The 12,613-nt window shown below is 40.5% G+C and overlaps 1 protein-coding gene across 5 annotated transcripts in view; it reads left to right on the forward strand.

The window, feature by feature from the left end:
- LOC135483308 (peripheral-type benzodiazepine receptor-associated protein 1-like) overlaps positions 1-12,613 on the forward strand; it is a 63,519-nt gene that overhangs the window by 38,700 nt on the left and 12,206 nt on the right. For 4 of the 5 annotated variants that reach the window (XM_064764079.1, XM_064764077.1, XM_064764080.1 and 1 more), the window contains 16 exons: positions 124-174; positions 545-743; positions 965-1,063; positions 2,601-2,717; positions 3,198-3,256; positions 3,634-3,871; positions 3,983-4,123; positions 4,954-5,094; positions 5,638-5,831; positions 6,018-6,258; positions 6,471-6,602; positions 6,723-6,899; positions 7,131-7,339; positions 9,269-9,598; positions 11,057-11,212; positions 12,182-12,208. In XM_064764079.1, the coding sequence (XP_064620149.1) occupies positions 124-174; positions 545-743; positions 965-1,063; positions 2,601-2,717; positions 3,198-3,256; positions 3,634-3,871; positions 3,983-4,123; positions 4,954-5,094; positions 5,638-5,831; positions 6,018-6,258; positions 6,471-6,602; positions 6,723-6,899; positions 7,131-7,339; positions 9,269-9,598; positions 11,057-11,212; positions 12,182-12,208 (2,511 nt within the window). Of the gene's footprint in view, positions 1-123; positions 175-544; positions 744-964; positions 1,064-2,600; positions 2,718-3,197; positions 3,257-3,633; positions 3,872-3,982; positions 4,124-4,953; positions 5,095-5,637; positions 5,832-6,017; positions 6,259-6,470; positions 6,603-6,722; positions 6,900-7,130; positions 7,340-8,080; positions 8,123-8,553; positions 8,740-9,268; positions 9,599-11,056; positions 11,213-12,181; positions 12,209-12,613 lie in introns of all 5 variants that reach the window. The other variant, XM_064764076.1, reaches the window with a different exon arrangement.

A 12,613-nucleotide genomic window follows, 5' to 3' on the forward strand; every position in this document is an offset into this window, starting at 1 on the left:
TTGCCAATCTGTGCCGCAGACTTTGTTTCAATATGCATGCAGTTCTACGTCAAATACATTATACTGTTTGAAAATTTCATAAAAGGATGTTTGATTTTGACATATTTTCCTTTCGTTTTGTAGGTCCATGATGAAACGAAAAAGGAACATTCTGAAACAGTGGATAACCTTAAGGTAAGTCAGGGAAAACTAAGTTTCTGATGAATAACATAGGGCCGGGGGGGGGGGATATTTGCCTTTTTCCCACCTCCTGCTGAAATTTGCAATATTTGATCCAACCACTGTAGCTTGTTGAGTAACACTCACATATGTATGAAATCAACATTTCACACCTTTGATTAGGACTCAGTTGTATATATATTAGAAAATTATCACTCCCTGGGTTGTGTTTGTTTGGGGTCATGGCAACCCCGTCCATGGGGTATCTACATCTAACATAAAGAACATTCTAGGATTTCGCCTCCAGTCTTTCAAGATGGAGTCAATGGACGAAGCAGAACTCCTTGCGACATTCGAAGATATAACGCACTTCTTCTTTTTCAAGATCAAACTGCACGATTTAGAACAGAAATGTAAACTGCAGGAGCTCAAGCATCAGGAGCTCCTCCTGGAGTTAGAGGGTCTGAAGAAGGATGCACTTCATCGGTGCAAATCAACGAGTTCTATCGAAGTTCAGACAGACGAGGTCATTACGCAACCACCGAGGATATCTGTCAGTGTGGGATCTAGTCCTATTAGGAAAGGTAAATCAAACAATAATGGCAAGTTTGTTCTCAGTTTCAAAAGTTGTGACACCAGTTGACCACCGAGGATACCTGTTAGGCGAGACTTTTTTTATACCTTGGTTAACTGAAAATGTGAACGAAAATACTGCTGTGATCAAGTTTGTTCTCAGTTTCAAAAGTTGTGACACCAGTTGACCACTACTACATTCCTTGTTTACCCGCCCATATTCTTTGTACAGAATTCGATGCGACCTGGGACATATCAAGCATCTATTCTGAGCGGTCTCACAAAGTAGATATAGACCACCCCACAGAGTCAACCAAATCCTTGGACACGGGTAAGATGTGTTGAAAATGGCCTGTCGTTACTGTGTGTGTTTTGTCCTGCTTCCCATACATGTATGTGTTAGTTGTTGAATGCTGCATTGTTTGGGGAGACATGCACTTTTTAATATCACATCTTTCTATCATCAATAAATCAATCCTACTTAACATTTCTCAAACTTTTTTCAGTGCAAGCTTTATTAACAAAATGCACACCACTCACTCAGTTTGCTGTATAGAGCCTGTGCAAATGACATCATAGCAGAAAAACTTCCCATCTTGATTTGGAAATTGACGTCTAATGAGCACTTTTCATGCTGGGTTGTACTGTAATGACATGTCCAGTGATTTTGTCCTATGACATGAACCTCCTTCAGTGTTGTAACCTGGTAGCGTATGTGTTATTTGGGATGAGTAAATCACTGGTACTCGAGTTTGTCTCCTTCTATTCAAAACCTGCATGCATGCCAACTTCACACGTTTAGCCTGTAGATCCTAGTGTAATATAGCATAGTCTCACCCTACCCCAAACCTCTGTGTTAGTGTAGTTGCCATAGCGACATATTTCACAACTTGTAACTTGAAAGCTTGCGAGGTATCTTTCATGATTATCAACTTTTTCCCCGGTGTACAGAAGGTCCACCCTCCCCATGGCGTTGATTGGAGTTCCATTTTATCGACTGAGCACTTCAGTGACTGTCCATTTTTAGTGCATCCATGAACAAGCCCTCTCTCCCCTTCCTTGAAGAAGTCCTTCTGTATGCTTGAGAAAATGTCTATATTTATGGAGCACCTGTGATTAAATGATCACAAAACCTGAAGAAAACACCAATAACATGTGATTGAAATTAAGTCAAATTAAAGAAATTGTCAGTTCTTATGTAGTGCTTTATACTGTGCCAGCACTGTCTCAAAGCACAACTTGGTTTGACAAAGAATCAGATGTTTTTCTGAAAGACCGCATGATTGTTTTAGATTGATTTGTTTCAGTGCTGATTTGGCATGTCCAATTATTGGCTCATGTTTTCATTTTTTCAAATTTGACCAGCATGTTTTTCATCATCCTGCTCGAGCCTTCATTCCTGGTAGCCTGATGATATGAATGACACAAAATCAATGTGAAACTGTATGGGCTTTTCAAAAAAAATATTTGACCAAGAATAGATAGACTCATCTTTATCAGTTCTTGATGCAAACAATTTCTTGAAATGTTTACGCTGTAACTCTAGCAAGCCCTATTTGACATGGGTCATATCATGATGATGCCATTGCCAGTAAGCTAGCGTAGAAGCAACATTTCTGAGAAAAAAAACATATTCCCTTCAAGAAAATATAAGCCATAATCTGCTACATATACAAATATTCCTTTCTAACACACTCAAATTCCTACAAATCGTACAAGACGTGTATTAAAGCAAAATAGAAGCTTGTGAACTTGCTTTCAACTGTGAGACCAAAAGGTTATGTTACTATACGCTTCCAATATTCAGTTTTATCATTCCAAAATCCTCCCAAATATTGGTTAGCAAAGTTGGCATGCATGTCTTTCAGGTTTTGTAGACGGAGATGATGAAAATGAGGTGTTTGATGACCTTGAACTTAAGGCCATCGCTAAAAAGATACGAGCGTTATCGATGTCTGACGATGAGGAGAGTCCACCTTCGCCAGGTATGAATTGTAAATGGGATATTGTGGCTTTGACATGGTTCTCTTTCGTCTTCCAAAAAAATTGATGCTAAAAATCGGAATGTGACCTTTGGCGATTGGAACATGTCACATTGTGCTTCAGACACTGATTATTATGATGACACTGATTATTAGATCATCCTTGGAGGAGTGGCAAGTCGCCTTCAAGTTCACAGCACTGGTTCCATCGTTGTATTGGGCTGATGCTAATCTGTAGATGCTGTACATATGCTCAAATATAACAACAAAATATGCATCAAGTAATGTTCTTGATTCCATCGTTTCTTCTCTCAGCTAATCACTAGTAAGTAGAGATGCCCACTCACCTAGGATTGCATAAGTAGAAGGCCCTAATTTCAACTCACAGGACGCTAACAAATTCAGTCTTGATAGGACTGTTAAGCATTAGAATAAGTGGAAATAAGACCCCTTTTCAAGATTCTCTTGTTGTTCTATTTCCAGAAAAAGCTGTCAAATTGAAGCCGTTGATATGTAAATCAGTGACAAGTAAAAAAGGAATGGTAAGTCAGAGAGATATTGGAAGGATAAGTAGCAGTAGGCTACTGCCCTGGGAATTAGTCCCTATATTGGGATGTGTTGGGCATAGGGATGACTCTTGCCTTGGTTCTCACTACTCATTACAGTCACATAGGTCACAGAGATGATGAAGTTGTGCACTATCTCTCCTTATCCATTGCATCAGTCTGTGTTGGAAACGCACAGTTTGAGCAAAAGTTTGCTGGAAACCGAAGTCACCAAGTAAGAACTTCATTTGCAGCAATCCAGTCCAGTCTAGAAATAGACTATCGGGCAAATGCAGTGATAACGAGGGCACTTTGCCAATCCTACAGACACACACATACTGTTTCATAGGTAAATAAACTCTGATCAATTTCAGGACAAGTCGGCCATCACCCAGTACCTGAAGAAGAGCCAGTTGGAGGTGTTCGTGGCCAAGTATAGTTACGACCCGGTGGCATACTCACCCAATGAATGCCCAGAGACGGAGTTGTCACTTAACGCCGGTGATTACGTCATGGTGACTGGCATCATGGATGAAGACGGCTTCTTCGAGGGGGAGCTGATGGATGGCAGAAGGGGATTAGTTCCATCAAACTTTGTCGAAAAGGTGCCAGGTATGTAGGAAGTATCAGACCTTTTCAAATTGTCTATTCTCTGTACTTCTGTCATCTGTCACACGTAACTTGACCATACAAGTCAAGTCCTACCTTTTCTCCTCATTTCAGAGTCCGATTTGGATGACTTTCACGCCACGCTTGCCCTTGGTGGCAAGTCAGAAGACACGAGTAGTGTGGGGAGTAGTATTCAGCATGATCTGGACTTCAATAGTAGTGACGAATCAGAGAAAGTGGCCACTGAGCTTCCGGGTAAGATTTTCTAAACAATTTATATGCGAAAGATGCATGGCAGCTATCTTGATACTGTGAATCCCTAGATTTTCATACCATCTTTTACGATTTGCTGTCTAACCCAAGGTAGCTGCCATGTACTTTACACTGACACTTCTAATGTTTATTTAAGGAAAGTTGGATTTTCTTATTCATAGATCCCCAATATCATTATATAAGCGCAACTTTCTGTGCCTGTGCTTGCAAGGGAGTGGTGTTCAGAGTTTCAGTTTATGGAACGATGCTAACCTTTTCATTTTATGTTCATAATTATCGTTTTTCTTGTGTTAAACTTGTTTCATCTAATCTTCATAACCAGGTCACTGCCAAAACCAGAACGTGCTTTTAAAATTACGCCCACCATCGCTCTTGAAATTCTGTAAATATATCTCGATGAGTATTCTGGCATGGTCTTTGGGTCAGGCATGGAAAAACTGAAGCCAGTACAAGTGAAGAGAATATATTGAATGGGCTGACATGAATGCCTTGGTTTTCGTCTTGTTTCTCTCATTATCTTGGAGAATTTGCAAGGTTTCTTATGAAAACCTTTTTTTCATGTTCCAATCCATCTTTGGTTGTGGTGTTTTCACATGGAGATTGTCATATGATAGCGGTTTTGACTCTCATGTTGGTTTTGGAAGCACCTCATCTTATTCATGGCTGTTGTTACATACCTCATCTGTTTAACCAATGAAGGACTAAAGGATGTTTACCCACTTGGAATAGGACTACCTGCATCCTTCAGTTCTTGTTGGTTATTGTCATAAGGTGAAGGTTAACTCCTCTTTAACAACTAACTCTGGTTACAGAAGATCTAGCACGCGTTCGTAAACTTAGCGAGCACCTGAGCGACCTTGAGGACATTGAGGAAGTGGACGAGGAAACTCTGCAGCCCAGATCGGCTGTTAAGATTAGAGCTAGTGCCTTATCAGACCTTACCTCACATAAAAGTAAGTGATAGTCTGCAGCCCATAGTGATAAGTTTCAGCCCATACATGCCAGAAGATCAGCGCTGCCATTGCGGTAATGATATAAGGTCAGATATCAGTCAGATAGTCAACCTATGTTTTCTTAACCATCTAACCAGAGAGGATAATGTTGAGTATTTGGACCTGGGGTTTGGTAGGTCTTTGATTGATTATCTGCAGGCTGTTGGGATTGCTTGTTTCATTTTTACTGGTCTCTCTTGTGGTATTGGGTTTCTCTTACCTTGCATAGCATGCTCGAACAATCATTTCTCGTGTCTTTAAATAAGGATGGTAAATCTCTGTAGTACGAAAAATGTTGGGGTAGAACACATTGTAAGCTTTGTTATGATAGGGTCTTGATGCAGCAATAATTTTCCTTAAAAGTGCCTGAGACATGTGAGATGGTAGCTCACAATATGCAAAAGAATGTCATGTATGACCGATAGTGTTGCTTCGTGCCTCGCAGAGAGGCCTGACGGAAATCCTCCCTGCCACATATTGCACAGTCATTATCAACTTTTCCAGGCATTCCATTTCCACAAAAGTTGACTTTGGATCGTCAGCTGACCAATAGCATCCTGATAGGCTGGACTCCTCCGGAGAACCTCCCAGCGACTGACATCAAAGCTTACCATATCTATGTCGATGAACAATTCAAGACGTCTGTGAAAGGCACTGAGAGGACAAAAGCCTTAGTGGAGGGAGTCAACTCACAGAAGGTAAGATTGGCTGGGGTGTCTCAAGAATGGAGAGTTTGAGGTTGTAGCTAGCCCAGTTACAAGATTTGCAATCGGGCAGCTTCAAATTATTGGCAACCGTGATTGTCATACATAGTAAACTAGGTAAATCTCACAAAGGTCCAATATTTTTGCCCTTGGTTGATTTGAAATATTTGTACTTTTCAGTCACATCGCGTGTGCGTGAGAACTGTAACAGGAGAAGGCCAGTCTAAGGACCAAGAATGTACCATAACAATAGGAAAGGATGCGTCACTTGCCCCCAGTAAGCTGAAGGTGTCCCACATCTCTGCGTCGTCTGCTCACCTCTCCTGGATGCCTGGAAACAGTAACTACCAACATGTCGTCTTTGTCAATGATGTCGAGAAGAGGACGCTGCGGCCAGGATTGTTTAGACATATTATTACGGGTATGTCAGATTCTCAATGAGATCTTCTTTGTTGAGTTAGATAACAGTATAGCAACCTAGTGACGCCACTCATACTGAAAGCGTTATCTACACTTTTCTGGGTTTGCCTCGATGAGTGTAGGATTCATTGTATATAGTTTATTTGCATAGAGATGGTTTGCTTGATAAGGCTGTATGATTAGCTGTTAAATATCATCCTGTTGTTTTCGCAGGGCTTTCACCTGATACCAAGTACAAGGTAGTCGTCCGTGCGAAGAGTGTCAAGTCACATGTCGAGGACGAGAGAAATAGGAAGAAAATGGATATGATGTCAGCAAGCACAGAATTCAAAACTCTAACAGCAGGTAGGAACTTTCTTGAATTATACTTCACCGATGGATGTCAACTCCAAAATGCAGCAATAATCACTATGCTTTGTAAGCATGGTAGCGTACTAGACTATGAGTTGTTGATTTTCGTTTCAGGGCTTCCTGAACCACCGATAGATGTTCAGGTGGAGGCTGGCCCACAGGATGGCATGCTGTTGGTGACGTGGATCCCTGTCACAATCACAACAGCAGGAGTATCTAACGGGGCCCAGGTTACCGGCTATGCAGTACATGTTGATGGCAAGAAGATGAAGGAAGTCAACAGTCCAACGGGTGAGGGAGCAGGCGTTAAAATGTACAGAAAGGATTGCATGATTCATGCTGCAAATTAGTATCAGAGCAGACATGAAAAAGCATGTCAGAAATGAAATTGAAGACATGAGAGCAGAAATTTGTAGCAACACTCGAAAGGTGACCGCTTGTTGTGGTAGAATATCTGCTCAATCATGGCATAACTTTTACAACTACTGTAGAATTTCATGAAAGACTTTGTCTCTACTTCAGCTGACCATGTGATCTTAGAAGCATCACACCTCATGTTCCATACACCTACACCAAGCGCTCTGACCGTACGAACACTCGCCAAGGAGAAGCACTCGCGTGATTCCATGGCTGCCAGGATCCCGCAGGAAATCTTACAGCCGAGTAACAAACCCAAGGAGTCGCCAGCTGAAGTCATCACGGTGACGAACCCAGACGGCACTGAAGATACGGTGAGTTGGAATAACGTCTGCTCCAGGCTGATCACAAGTGTTTTTGTGTATGTTTTGAGCCACATGTCTTTTTGTTGAAGCTTTCAGCGGAGGCCTGACTTTTACAAATAGAGGTTCACCTGTTCCAGCAGAGTTCGCCTATTTCGGAAGAACAAGAGTACAAGTCTGACCAGGGAACCAATCCAAAGACATGTGATGGCTTCAAACTTCACACAAAAACATTTGCTCACAGCCTGAGCAAAGGAAAGAAAATGATGAGCTTGATAAGTGATTGCTTACCTTTTAGCAAGGGAGACTGAGCGAGAGGGCTTTTGTATAGGATGTATTTCCTTGTTCTCTTCAAATGCTTGACATGTGGTATATTCAATACTTGAGTATTATCAACTTTGTCTTTTTTTTAGTTTTTCTTGTTTTCTTTTCCGCTTTTGGTGTAAAACTGGTAAATCGAGGTGTTGTTTTTGTTATTGTTCCGTAAAAATGGGAATGAAATTAATGTACATTTTCACATTAGTGAACATTATAGACGTTTGCATTTTCACCTTTGGTTTGCTGTTGTCAGACATTACCAAATTCTTTCGAGGAATTTCAGCAGCAGGTGTACGAAACTGTTACTTACCAAACAGCAAAAACTTGGGGCAGGATCGTGTTTTGAAAAGCTTTGTTACTTGTACTTGTAGGCAGTAGTGTCTTATCCCGTTCTCCATCCTTGGCCTAAGCATTTATGCCTCATTTTTCCTCTAGCTCCACGACCTGCTCCATGCGTACGATGATTGGAATCGGCTGGTAAACGATTGTTTTGTTTGCATCGTCAGATTCTATCTTCGAATGTTCTTTCACAAGTTCTACATTTCATCAGCTTTCATGTTTACCATTTCTCGTTCCTAGTTCACTACAACTTCTATTCTTCACAAATTTAAATCAATTCTTATCATAAGTTTCATTGAAAATCTTTTCTTACTCATTATAAAGAGTTTATTTCAAGTCTGTCAAAAAGAGGTTTGATTTTCAGATGTATTCCACTTGAACTTAAGAAGTTCCTAATGGACTCTAAAAAGAACTTTGGATACCGGTACTTACGTTTGTTACCTACATGAGTGATGTACACCAGAGTACTGAGTCGTGAATGATACATGTATGATGTAGTATACAGAGTAAGCACCCTAAGAAATCTCACCATTGCCCTCTTCACATCTATTGTTTCTTCCATCTGGCAGATTAAGACATGTGAAAACTGTGCCTATGCACCCCAGGACACATGTGAGAATTGCTGGGGCTCCTTACAGGGCTCCCTCAGCCTGGCAAGCTCCATCAATTCCCTTGAATCAGACCAGGTTTTGAGCCCCATTGACGATGATGTGTTCGAGAGCTCTGAGGGGGCTCTGTTTGACAACCTCCACTGGGTAAGGGCCACATAAAAATGGCCGTAAATAACTAAGCTAACACGCCACTTGCATGTGCTAATACCCATCAACAAGTCCGGCCCGCTGCTGCTTTGCAGTGAGGTGAATGTCAACTAATCTGCCATTGCATCTGCTAATGTCTGTTATAATTTTGTTGGCTTACCCTTTCTTTCACGCAGCTAAAATATTGTCTTTTTCATGCGAAAATAGGATACACTTATGATAGAGATAGAGCTTGTCTTGGTCTCGCAGACCTACTATGTAGTCAACTACCAATACCATCCTGTCCAACTTCCCTGAGACAATGTTAGTACTGACTTGAGTTCAGCACTTTCATCTTATGCTTATGATTACCTACTGGTATTCTGTCTGGTGATCATTAGTAGGACATGGACTACATGTTTTACTGGTAGCTGGGCTATTTTCAAGAACTAACAAGAGTATTTTATGTTGGTTTTGTAAGACTTTTGAAGGTTTTGTTGTTCTGTTTGCACACGAAATTGCTGAATTTTCACCTACCTTTCTTCAGCCTGATAACCTGGCCAAGAAGTATCATGCGACGAATGGAGAAGTGCTTCCTATCATGCTCATAGAGCAAGCTAAACGTCGTGATTCTGTATCTTCGGTCGGGTCTATGGATTCGACGATATCGACTGAATCTGAATCTGAATCTGATCTAGACCTTGAAGTATATCGTATGTTCCGTGCTGGGACGAGTAGTGTGATCCCACTCCGGCTGTCCCCCCAGGGCCAGCTCGATGAGAGACAGTGGAAAAGCTCTGATGAAGTGTTCAACACTCATGTGTCCAATAGTCACAAGATCAACCCCAGGGGAGACTATTTTAGTTCAATTAACTGGGTAACTAGAAACCGTCTGTTCTTTAGGGGTGGAGGCATTTTGTAATGTTTGTCAAGGTTCAGGGCAGATCTTCAGATTTTTGGTGGCAGGAGTAGGTTTTGTTTCTGGGAAAAGAAAGAACTTGGAGTCCATGCGCATCTGGTTGTGGTAAAATGTTTGACATTTTGGCAGAGAGTTTTTCTGGCTTTTAGAAATGAGGTGACTTGTTTTCTCCTGGAATGAGGTGATTTTCTTGTCTTGGTTGGTTCCACTGGTCTCCCATGGTGATCGCTGCTCCCCCTTCCCTGCCATTCCCTGTATGTACATAATGCAAGCTGCATTGGAATTGAGAATGCCGTCATAATGATATGAAGGTGCTTAGAGAAATGCATTGTGCTGAGGGTAGGTCAGTTTCCTAGCTTGACCAAGATGCAGTCAGATGCAGTTTTTTTTTTGCGTGGAAATAGTGCCAAAAAGATCGTCATTTTGTTGCATATTTCTGTATGATGGAGGTCTTAAGTTCATTTGTTTGTTTTTATGCTCAGGTTAATTGCAGTCTTATTTCATTGAATTCAATGCTCATGAGGGAGGAACTATGAGTTACATAGTTCAAGTCTGCAGTTTTCAATTTGAACTCATCATTCAAGAATGTCGTACCCTCAATATTTTTTCAAGCCCAAATTTTAATCTGGGTTGGAACTGTGACGCATAACAAAAAGAAAGTCCTAAAACTAAAGTTAAAGCAGAAACCAAATTAAACTAAAAACAAAGCATTGAGTACTAACTGACTCTGATACATTACTTCCTCACACTGGTGAAAAAGTCGAGATTCTTTATTTGGAAAATATGTAATGGTATCAAAGTGCATTGTGCATAATGAGTATTTCCTATTGCATGATATTTTGCTATGGTGCTGGTTTTCATTCTTCTATTCAACTTTGGTGCTGGGTTTAATGCAACTTGTAGGAATCGGTCAAAATGGCCAGGCATGCTCCAGTTTTTCTGCCAGTCTTCAAGATCATGAGAGACTTTTTGTCTTGGCAGATGTGGCCATACTCTCTAAGTTATACTAACCATGTCCTAGTCTGTAGGTTTAACATAAAATGTTTATTGATTGTGATTTCAATCCATTGAACTAATTCATTCATAAATTTATGTGTCAATCCAAATCAACCAATTTCACAAATTCTGACTATCCGTTGACAACAATAAAGACTTATTCAGTCTTTTTGATTTTCAGTGGTATTTTCTTAGCTGTGTCAAATTAGAGTCATAAAAAGCCATTTTTTGATAATTTTAAAAAAATTGTTTTCCCAAACCTTAATTCAAACCAGTGACGTGTTTTTGTATGATAAACATAAATTACCCAGCATTTGATTCCAGAAACAACTGCCTGCCAAATTTATTCTGTTTTAAAGTTTGGTTCAATGATTTGCCTGATTCACGTTTGGTTAAACTGCGCTATCTCTACCCTCACAGGAGCCTGCTATCCGCCCAAATTTCCACGACGAGATAGCTGACAGCAGCCAATCAGAACTGTCTGATATTGCTGAGGTGGAAGAGGAAGAGCTATCTGAGCCGGATAAGGACCGTGACAAAACTCCTGTGGTTACGCCGGTGCATTTGTCAAAGAAGGTAATTCTTGCACCCCGTGACCTCTTGACCTCCCTCAATAGACCAATCACAGTGTTCCTATAACTTCCAAAGAAAACCAGTTTTTTATGACGTCGTTTTATTTGATTTTAGGATGAGTGTGTTATTTTCGCGCTTTCTGTTTGCTGATTTCTCTTGTTTCATCATTTGCTCATTGTTAGCAGGTTTCTAACGACCATCATGATTTCATGGGTATTGCCAGATGAAAAACTTAATAAACTACCCTTTTGTAACTTATAACCTAAGCCATCAATAGATTGTGACAATCCATTCTTGATTTCATAAAGTAGTTGTGTCGTTCTTTTTCGTGAGTGCTCCGTTTTGTGTCATCACATCGCACTGTAGTTTGTGAGAATAGTATCACCACTCAGCATTGCACTTCCAATTCCTCCAATGCCAACAGTCTGTCAGGATATGTGACCCGCTCTACCAAAACTAGGCGCTTGTCGCATCTGAACTCGACAGGTTGATACGGACTTGTTGTTCATTTCCCTATTGTAGACCTTTTGTGAAATGTAACCAAATCAGTTTGTAATAGATTTCACAAAAGGTCTACAATAGGAAAATGAACAACAAGTCCGTATCAACCTGTCGAGTTCAGATGTGACAAGCGCCTAGTTTTGGTAGAGCGAGTCACATATTACCCAAACAGAGCCCACTAGTCAAGATATTGACGAAATGCTTTTCTGTAAAAGATTCATTAAGAGTGTGTATGAATTTTAGTTCCCTTAGTCGAACAAAGGACTGTACTGCAGGTATTTATGGTGATCTCACTTGGCTTCACTGACTTTTAATCCATTTTGGGCATAGAATTGTTTTCTCCTTTTGAAAAGTAGATCACCTAATAGTTGCACTGACCTCCCAATACCTTCACCCCTGGCATCTTTAACTTTCTCAAGTAGAGCCTATACTTAGGTGGTCCTTTGATGGCCCTACTACTTTTAATTTCAGCACTTTTTCGGGTTGGAAAACTCACAGGTAATTAGTTATAGCTGACGGTATTGGGGTTCAGCTTATCTGGTGTGGGTCTTGCCTCAGTTGGCCGGAGGCATTGTTATATCAGTTGTGAACTTCAGATTATTTCTTGATTATATGCTTTCAAGTTTGCTTTTAGGTATGATCATTTTTCAGAACATTTACCCGTGTGACATTTACATGTAAATGAGTAAATTTAATAGCCTGCTGCATTTAGAATGAAATAGACAGTGGCATTATTGAAACAAACACAGCTTATAAACACGACTTACTTTTAAAGTACTATAAGGTAAAGGTTTTCTTTAAAACATCTATTCTTATCATTTTCCCTGTCTTTCCTATCTTTGACCTATCATAGTTTCCAGATCGGAAAATGTGTGGTGTTTAAATGTCTCCATGGCAGCATGG

Source organism: Lineus longissimus, chromosome 2 (genome assembly GCF_910592395.1).
Source record: "Lineus longissimus chromosome 2, tnLinLong1.2, whole genome shotgun sequence".
NCBI classification, from domain to species: domain Eukaryota; kingdom Metazoa; phylum Nemertea; class Pilidiophora; order Heteronemertea; family Lineidae; genus Lineus; species Lineus longissimus.